Here is a 10,943-nt window from a genome sequence, read left to right as displayed (position 1 = left end):
CCAGTTACAGATTAGAACTTGATGTTCTAAGGAATAGACCATTCCAAATGATGTGATATTTTTGACAAGTAGTTATTAATTAAATATGAAATATGAAATTTGACTATAAAATATAAATAAACTATAAAATAAAAATATCACACGGAAAAATTCCTGTACTGGCTGTATACCATAAATCACAAAAAATAAAAACCTTATTTTGTAAAAGGTATATGTATTTAAAATCCCTAAAAAGGACTGTATGACAACAAAACGTTTTCGGAATCACTATTCCATCATCAGTGTTATTACTGGTTTACATGCTTTAAGCCACCAAAATGTACGGGTAAGAACCCTTAAATTGATTTTAAACAGTTGGGGTTACATTATATTATCTGATTTTGAAGGATGTTAAAAATATTTCCAGATTAACCCCTGGCATCACATGACATCCACCATATTGGTTGGAAAATTGTAGGTAGAACCTTACATGGCAGAGTTTAGGTAAGTTGTCACCTAAACTCTGAAGGCCGCGTCTCACCATCAAATAATTTGATCAAACAGTTTGAGCAAACTTGACGTACTTGAGGAAGTACGTCAAAGTGACGTCACAATTGCAGTTTTTTTGAAATTCTAAAAATCTGTGCTCTCACTATCAGTCTAGTTTGATCAAATTTTTTGTATTGAGTTGTCTAACTTGTTTGTACTTTATTTAAAATTAAAATTTTTCATTATTATCCACAATGAACACTCAGGATGTGACGTCACTAACTGTCACTTTCAGTTTGCTCAAACCAGTTTGATCAAATTATTTGATCGAGGGACGCGGCCTTCACATGCAAGGTTCTACCTACAATTTTCCAACCGATATGGTTGATGTCATGTGATGCCAGGGGTTAATCTGGAAATATTTTTAACATCCTTCAAAATCAGATACCTAATACCGGGTGTCCACTTATATTTTCCCCCATTTTAACTGCCTATAACCTCTAAACGGCTCAAGATAGAAATATGCGGTTTTCGCTGAAATGTTTTATTTTAGTAAAAGTTTTGTCTGAATGGATTGAATTTTTTATATCGCTTTCAAATACGAAAAGAAAAATGGCGGATTTTTGAAAAAAACGTTGTTGACTTTTTTTTAATGGAACACCCAGTATATTTTTTTGTAAATTGAAAGAAAGGTCATTCACCTATCCAGCGATTAAAGTTTTTCAAAATCGGTTGTCAAATCACTGAGTAATTAATTTTTAAAATGAGAGGTGCAACGTGGATATCACATACCTAAATAACATAACTAAGTGAATTGATGTGATTTCCACATTGCATCTCTCATTTTAAAAATTAATTGCTCAGTTATTTCACAACCGATTAAAAAAAAATTATATCCTTGGATAGGTAAATGACCGTTTTTTCAAGTTTTTAGGTAAATGACCATTTTTTATATCGCTTTTAAATAAAAAATAGCGGATCTTTGAAATAAAAAACGTTGTTGACTTTTTTATTGAAACACCCAGTATATTATTTTGTAGCTTGAAGAAAAGGTCCCTTACCTATCCAGCGATATAAAATTTTTTAAAATCGGTTGTCAAATAACTGAGCAAATAATTTTTGAAATGAGAGATGCAATGTGGAAATCACATAATACCATTTTGCTTAGTTATGTTATTTAGGTATGTGATATCCACGTTTGACCGCTCATTTTAAAAATTAATTACTCAGTGATTTGACAACCGATTTTGAAAAACTTTATATCGCTGGATATGTGAATGACTTTTCTTTCAATTTACAAAAACATATACTGGGTGTTCCATTAAAAAGAAGTCAACAACGTTTTTTCCACAAATCCGCCATTTTTTTTTCGTATTCGAAAGTGATATAAAAAAAGAATGTGTGTGTACTTTGTACGCACGTAAGAAGTTATACTTCTATTATATGATTTAAACGAAATTAATATACTCTTTATTTATATTTTATTTAAATATTAAACTAATTTATACTTACTACTTCTCAAACATTTTTATTAAAACAGTGCCAAAAATTAAAATAATAAAAGAATAAAACACACACAAATACATTAAAAATGCCACAAATGATTTCTGAACATTAATTGTCGGAAAATTTTTTAACTAAATACCTACGTATTTTCAGAAAATAAAATTATATAACAAATATACTTACAATCATAAAATGTATAAAAAAAAATAAAAAAATAAAAGTTTTTATTGGGATTCGAACCAGCTATCAGCGCGGTTGGTATATTGGGGTTCATTCGCCTTAAACGCTTCGCCACGGAGGCAATGTGTCATTATGTGCGAAGATCGACTAACTAAACGGATTAAGCTTTTGACATTTTTTAATTAAATTAAATTATTTTGATTTTGAATTGAAATGATTTAGAATTGAAAAAATACAACAAAACATAGAGTAAAAAAACAATATATATTTGATATATATTGATATGAATTTATAATAACATGGTGAACATTGATAGAAATTTTGATAGTAATTAAATTATGTAAATAAAAGTAGTATTACATACTATGTATTTTGGTAGGTTCAAATAGGTAGGTACCTATGATACATTTACAATTATTACGTACCTGTTGCTTTTAAAAACTATTTAAATGTCACTACAATTATAAACTTTTTTGTTTATGTCCTCACAACAATAAAACTAATATATTATACATTTGTTTACCTTCATATTGAACAATTATTTATTATTGACAGATCATTTCAACACCCAATCAGAGCCCGTATAACGACTAATACCATACTGTCGGTGTGCGCATGCGCGCAGATCAATATAAATTCACCCTCAATCTCAATCGCGCCTAAAGAAGTATAACTTCAAAAATTCAATACATTCAGGGCCGGTCTTTTCACCTCCGAGTAACTATTTATTGGGAAGTTTATCTGGCAGATTACATGTAAATCTGTCAAATAAACCTCCGAATAACTTTTATTCGGAGGTGAAAAGACCGGGCCTCAGACAAAACTTTTACTAAAATAAAACATTTCAGCGAAAACCGCATTTTTCTATCTTAAGCCGTTTAGAAGTTATAGGCAGTTAAAATGGGGGAAAATATAAGTGGACACCCGGTATAATGTAAAGTTGGATTTATAGTTTGACGTAGCGTAGACGTAGACGCAACGGAGACGCACTGGAAAAGATCAACACCGAATTTTGTGTACTCGTGTTTATAGATGAACGCAAGCGCCTGACGGAACGTAAGAGAAACGTAACGTAACATAAGCGCTTGTTCACAATGGACGTAAAACGTAATTTACGCATAATGCATCCGTAATTCATAAAGTCGAACATGTAGAAATCAAACGTAAGTATTCACAATGGGCAAACGTAAAATTTATGGTTATGGTTGTCTTACGTTTAAACGTAAGGATTACATAAAGTTGAGATTGTTTCAACTTTATGTTCGAATTACGTGAATTTTAAGGATAACTGTAGTATTTTTTGTATTTTAATGTTGGTGATCAAAAGTTTGACATTTCAGACGGGTGGATTCTGTCAGTTTACTTATGGTTTGTTTTTGTTTACCCCATTACTCTATTAATCTATATTTATCTCACGTTTTGGTAATATAAATTAAATAAAATGGAGAACGTGGATATTGAACTTTTAATTCAGCTTGTGCGTTCAAAGCCCTAGCCCTAATTATAATATAGTAAGGGTGAAAAACATTTTTAAATTGTATATAAAAATCCTTGTGTAAGTAAAAACCACTGTGCATCATACAACCTCATTTCATTCATAAGACTCCTAACCTCTCCTTTTTTCTTTTTGGTTTATGTATTTGTTTTTTAAATTACCCGTAACAATAAAATGGTAAGCAGGTCACAAGCCAAACCAGCTGTATTCATATTTTTGTTAAATAAATACACACAAATTCAAAAACAAACATGTAGGTATTTACATCAACCCATAAATAACGTTTTGACAATTGACAATCAAAATACCTGTTTTGTTACGTAAAATTTAAGTCTATTGTGAACGCTGCATAAAATTATGTACAAATTACGGTTTACGAAATGATAACGGTTTACGTTCACCTTATGGTTACGTCCATTGTGAACAAGCGCTTAGAGATGACCAACTTTCATCTTTTACAGTGCGTTTCTTCCGTCTGGCCAATCATAAGGCAGAATTTTGTTCTGTCACTCAAAGTGGACCCGCCCCGCCCCCTCATTCCTTGTGTTGTGTAAAAAGTTGATTGTCAACATATTCGAATTTTGTTAATTATTTGTTAATACAATGGATGTTAAGTTATTAATTTAATAAAAATATATCATAGTCATTTCAATATTTCAGATAAATATTAGTTGTTTATTAGCCTAATTCGTGGTTATCCACACATATTATACGATAGGTAAATCCAATAAACATTTAAAGACCAGGAAATGAAACAAAATAGTTGGAAATCCCACGGCATGCGGCACCAAAGAGCATACTTTCGTTTATTTCCTAATCCATGTAACAAACAAAACAGATAAATATTATAATAAATAATAGTATAAGTATAAATAAATAAACACAAAGTTTGTTTACTGTTCGTATAATTTATAGGCTATGTTGTTGAATTAGAATTAAGTCATTGTTTACTCTTTCTACTCATGCGCAAAAATTCCGCTACGTCGATCTATAAATTGACATAATATTTTCTTCCGTCTCCAGTCCGTTTCTTACGTCTACGTTGCGTCTACGTCTACGCTACGTCAAACTATAAATCCAACTTAACCCCAACTGTTTAAAATCAATTTAAGGGTTTTTACCCGTACATTTTGGTGGCTTAAAACATGTAAACCTGTGATAACACTGATGATGGAATAGTGATTCCGAAAACGTTTTGTTGTGATACAGCCCTTTTTAGGGATTTTAAATACATATACCTTTTACAAAATAAGGTTTTTATTTTTTTATAAAATAAAACATATAAAATTTAACCAAAAACAACTGTCACTGTCAGTCGCAAAAGTGAGGTTGCACCAGTTACGTGACGCATGAGCATGAAAATTGTGTTACCGTTTTTCGCTTCTGTGTGGTTAGTATTCTGTGACATGGCTAACTCAAGTCTGTCAATATGTTTGTCACTGTTCACTGACATAATGTCAGTGACATTACCATGACATTACTGACAACTTGTCATTTGTATGATTTTTTTATTTTGATGTCACTCAGATATTTTAATAAGATGTATAAAAATATACTCTACTATTAAGTTTACTCAGTACTTGGTACTACTGGTACTACTCAGTAATAATATGATTGTTTGACTTGTAACCCATGTATTTAAAACATGGCGCAGTCAGACAGCTAGTTGGGTTATAGTTTACAGAGTTTAGAAAGGGAGATAGGGTAGTAATAAGAAGTTCAAAAGATAATTATTGGTGTAATGTAAAGCAATTGTGTTAGAAAAAGCCAGTGAACCTAGATCATATTGGGGGAAAAAGAAGATATGTAGTTGATTCGCTAATCTGAGACACAACTGTCTACACTACAATCACAATAAAGATGCAATAGAAATAAACAAGCACAAGGAGCACTCCCAAATCATGATTTGGGTGTGCTCTTCGAACATTCAACGTGTCTTGGTTTGTTTATTTTTATATAGTGCATTTTTATTGTGATTGTAGTGTAGACAGTTGTGTCTCAAATTAGCAAATCGACTATAACAATAAAATTATTAGACGGAATTCACACCAAATGAAACATTCATAGAACTGAACACTTGAAAACGAACTCATTTTAGAACCTGAGTTGCACCCTGATATTCAGTCACAAAGTGTTCATAAAGATACCACTAACATCCACGTAAATTATAGTGTTAATAAAATATACTTTGAGTCATAATGTCAACCCAAATATTGAAACTTCTAACAGTTAAAAGACCAGAGTTAGTCGTAATATAAAGACCCCTTATAGATATCAATCTTAGGGAGAAGGTGTTTAATATGCAGTGATGAGCCCACTAATAACCGGCAAAATAGCTCAAAAGATGGAAAACATAATAGGTACATTGCGAAACAAAAAGAGATGAAACTAGTGGAGGTGGATATTATGGTTATAAACGTCTAAAATAACATTACATTACATAGTTTCCCTTAGACGTATCAGATGAGTATATTTTATAAAATACTTCTGTTACAGATGTCTTAAGGTGGAAAACTATGTAATGTAATGTTAATTAATACGTTTATAACGATAACTTCCACCTCCACTAGTTTCATCTCTTTTTGTTTCGCAATTTATTATATTTTCTATCTTTTGAGCTATTCTGCCAGTTATTAGTCTGCTCATCACTGTATATAGCTGTGTATTGTCCTTTTCATGATCATTTTTCAGTGCGTAACAAATGATAGGAAAAAGGGTAAGTCCGTGATAATACACATTTATGACATTTATTCTAACACGACATTTTAGTTAAATCTGACAGTTGTCACATTTTATTTTCAATTTGGAATAAAAACAAATCAAATGTATTTCTTGCATTTATAAAATGGTATTTTCTTTGATTTGTATAGTCTTATACAGATTATATTAGTAATATTATTATCTAATTAAAAAAAAATTATTTTTTTTTATTATGGCGCCATCTATCGATAACTAGAATAACTAGAATAAATGTTATAAATGTCACCGACGAAATGTAATCACCGACGTGCCTTTTTTTCTGTCACATACAATTTAATGCGTTAGAAAGAAATCGAAAAACTGTGACGCACTGAAAGATGATCATGAGAAAAAGAATAACAGCGTAGCAAGGGGTTGTCACTTGTATGATTTTTGATATGTCACTTGTATGTCAGGTATTTTAATAAGATATATAAAAATGTAAGTTTACTCAGTAACATGATTGTTTGACTTGTAACCCATGTGTTTAAAACAATGACAACATATATCTGGACCTCTGAGGTAAACTACACTATGTCATTTCGAGAAGTTGTGTTTAGCTAGTTTGCAAACAAGTTTAGAGCACTTAGGATGTTAATAAAATATATTTAATGACCATATTTTAATGATAATATATAACCAATTTGTATAATCCAACTAATAAAATAAGTGGATTAAAGGAACTTGTTCAAAATAACACCATGTCAACTTGGTGTAATTTACCTCCGTGGTCCAGATATACAGGGTGTCCCGAAAAGATTGGTCATAAATTGTACCACACATTCTGGGGTCAAAAATAGTTCAATTGAACCTAACTTACCTTAGTACAAATGTGCTCATAAAAAAGTTACAGCCCTTTGAAGTTACAAAATGAAAATTGATTTTTTCCAATACATCGAAAACTATTAGAGATTTTTTAAAAATGAACATGTATCATTCATACGGCAGGAACATCTTAAAACAAAATTATAGTGAAGTTTGTCCACCACATAAAAAATTTATGGGGGTTTTGTTACCTTAAACCCCCCCATACTTTTGTATATGGTCCAATTAATTCATTATTGTGGTACCATTAGTTAAACACAACGTTTTTAAAACTTTTTTACTCCTAATATTTTTTCGATAAAACAGTTTTTATTGAGATGCGGTTTCTTTTTTAATATATTTACATACAAATTTTATGGGGGTTTTGTTCCTTTAAACCCCCCAAATGTTTGTGTATGTTCTAATTCAACTATTATTGTGGTACCATTAGTTAAGCACAGTGTTTTTAAAACTTTTTGCCTCTTAGTCGTTTTTTTGACAAGTCCCTTTTATCAAGATGTGGCTTCTTTTTCAAAATATACCTAAAAATTTTAATTATAAATACATTTTCAGAATATTAACAGGTCTCTATAATCATACTTAACCATATACAAATATGTGGTGGATTCGACAAATATTCAAAATATGTTGATAAACACTGGCTTATCGAAAAAGTACTAAGAGGCAAAAAAGTTTTAAAAACATTGTGTTTAACTAATGGCGCCACAAGAATAATTTAATTGGAATGTACACAAAAGTTTGGGGGGTTTAAAGGAACAAAACCCCCATAAAATTTTTATGGGGTGTACAAATTTCGCTTTAATTTTTTTTAAGATGTTGATTTAAGATGTTAATTTTAAAAAAATCGATTTTTATTTTGTAATTTCAAAGGGCTGTAAATTTTTTTGTGTGCACTATTGTATAATATGTAAATGAGGTTCAATGAACATATTTTTGACCCCAGAATTTGTGGTATAATTTATGACCAATCTTTTCGGGACACCCTGTATAATCAGGAACCTAATGGACAGAAGCATAGACACTGGAGAAAACTAGTATTAGCATTCATATACCTTAGAGCAGCATTTGACACGATAGAAAGACAGATTATATGGAAATGGTTGAGGAAAATAAATGTACCAATTTCATTAATAAAAATTAGAGAAAGTACTTACGAAGAGGTAAAAGAAAGACTACAAATAACAGGTGAAAGATTGGAAGACAGGTACTAAACAAGGAGATAGTCTCAGCCTTTTGCTATTCATAATAGAAATGAACAAATTAATAAGAAATTGTAGGGCAAGTATCAACCAACTACAGACAATAATAGGATACCATAGAGTATTTAAGAGTCCAATAATAGTATGTGGAAAACAGTGCCAATAGATCACAGAGTAAAATGCAAAACCTAATGGATATAAATATGGGTAGAACAAAAGAGAGCTAAAAATGGAAATAAACGAGGAAAACAATAATATAATGATAAACAGCGGCAAAAAAGATGTTTAACTATAAATAAGTAACAATTATTGTAACTTACCAATTGGTTTTTCCTTCCTAGGAAAATATTCCATCAATAATTATTGCAGAGTGGCCAAAAAGAACCGAATTTCTGATTTTCGCGGCAAATGGGACTTTTCATCGATTGTCATTTGTTTCGAGCTTGTGTCATATGTTGTATAATCTGTGTATAATATTAATATATACGGATTATACGAAATATGACAGAAGCTCGAAACAAATGCCTGTGAATGAAAAGCCGTATAAATGACTGTTGTTGAAAAGCCATATGATTAACAAAAGTTATCCATCTACACACAAAACTCCGAACCTCACAAAAATTCTAGGAACCTGTAATGTTAGTTATTTAATAATAGGGCTTTTCAACGATTGTCATTTGTTTCTAGCTACTCTTGAAGCCATTGGTCTTGTTATTTATAATTTAATTATCTCATTTTCATGGTACTGTTTCTTTTAGCACCATCTTCTTAATTTGTCAAATATTTTGGAAGTCATAAATTTGGAAATATCTTTGGACAGCACTTTCCCTACGAGAAAGTCATGTCCTCGGAAAAAGTTTTAAAACACCTACAGAATACAAATATTTTTATAGGCCCTCTATTCAATGTTGCCAAATTTGAATATTCTGATAGCAGATCTTCTCACTGACACAGACAGAAATATATAACCTCAAAATCTGGATATTTTATTTCTCTTAAAAAAGTTATGGGAAAACATAGTGGAAATTTAATGGCACAAGAATTGCTAGACTCTAAAGAAATAAACAATATACTTAAGTGTGTTCAAAATGGAAGTACATTAGATGTAAAGGAACTACTTAGTAAATACCCTCACATTCATTGGAGCTCCATACAATATGACAAAACTGGCGATACAATACTTCACTGTGCCGCTAGACTAGGAAACAATCAATTAATAAAGTTCTTGCTACAAAATTTTCAGCCTACTGCTGTAGATTGTAAGAACAGGGATGATAAAACAGCCTTACACGAAGCTGCACAATGTGGTCAATATGAAACATGTAAGTTGCTTCTAGAATGTGGCGCAGATGTTAATGCATTAAAAAGGGCAGACTGGACACCTATTATGTTGGCCTGCACAAAAATAAACGGACTTGAGAATTATAATATTATCGAAACGTTTTTAAAATATGATGTATGTGTAAATCATAGAAATAAAGACGGTTGGACATGTTTCCACTTAATTTGCAGAGAAGGTGATGTTGGTATTCTTGAGCTATTGTTGAAATCTGGTTTAGATCCACATGTAACGACAAAGAATGGACGAACTGGTTTGCATATTGCATCTCTACATGGACATTTGAAAATTGTAGAGGTCTTACTAACTTTAAATATTGATGTCAATACAAGAGATAACAGTGGCAATACTCCTTTACACGAAGCAGTTCTTGGTGGTCATATTAATATTTGTGAAAGACTTATTCAAGCGGGGGCTATAGTAACTCATAGGACCAATGGTGATTATACATCGTTGCATTTGGCTAGTTTACAAGGACACGTAGAGATTATAAAATTTCTTTTAAACTATTTAGATATTAATGAATCTAATAATAGTGGCTTGTCACCTTTACATTGTGCAGCCAAGAATAAATGTAAAGAAGCTTATGATGTATTAATTCAATATGGAGCTAATGAAAATTTTGTAGATCATTTTGGCAGAAAAGCTTCAGATTATATGGCACTTAAGTAAAATACTTGTTTGATTTGCTATACAGTAGACTCCCTCTATAACGAGAACTGAAATGGCAGATTAATTACCTCGTTATATGCGGATCTTGTTATATCAGACAACAATAAATAATATTGTGCGTACATATGAATATACACTTTTCTAACATTAACTTCCTATAGTGAAGCCATTAGGAGCAATTTAAGGTGCTAAATATTGTTTCCTCAACAATAAGGCTTCGCCATCATAAATTGTAAATTTCCTAGGAAGAAGTTTATTATAGGCGGTGGATTTTATTACAGCACTGGCCTCGATAACCACACAGATGTTGGGGATTTCTGTATACAGGCAGTTGGGGTATTTATTTATAGCCATTACTGCGCTAAAAACAGGTAAAGAAACATATTCTTCAATTTCATTTTTCCTCGTTATAGAGGTGTTACAGTTCAATAGGAATTTAATGGGACATCTAGTATAGCTAGTTATAAGTGAAACCTCATAATAACCGTGTTCGTTATCGAGAGAGTTTACTGTATTAATG

The 10,943-nt window shown here is 31.2% G+C and overlaps 1 protein-coding gene across 1 annotated transcript; it reads left to right on the top strand.

The window, feature by feature from the left end:
- The first annotated feature begins 9,367 nt into the window (after positions 1 to 9,367).
- On the top strand, positions 9,368 to 10,425 carry LOC126888364 (ankyrin repeat domain-containing protein 16-like). Its single transcript, XM_050656546.1, has one exon. The coding sequence runs from the start codon at positions 9,419 to 9,421 to the stop codon at positions 10,421 to 10,423; it is 1,005 nt and encodes a 334-aa protein (XP_050512503.1). The 5' UTR covers positions 9,368 to 9,418; the 3' UTR covers positions 10,424 to 10,425.
- The last annotated feature ends 518 nt before the right edge of the window (positions 10,426 to 10,943 follow it).

The sequence above is a fragment of the Diabrotica virgifera genome, chromosome 7 (assembly GCF_917563875.1).
Source record: "Diabrotica virgifera virgifera chromosome 7, PGI_DIABVI_V3a".
Classification (NCBI taxonomy): domain Eukaryota; kingdom Metazoa; phylum Arthropoda; class Insecta; order Coleoptera; family Chrysomelidae; genus Diabrotica; species Diabrotica virgifera.
This window is presented reverse-complemented; position numbering and strand designations above follow the sequence as displayed.

Bases quoted from the DNA above. Each gene is read 5' to 3' on its own strand.
- LOC126888364 (XM_050656546.1), top strand. From the start codon at position 9,419: ATGGGAAAACATAGTGGAAATTTAATGGCACAAGAATTGCTAGACTCT.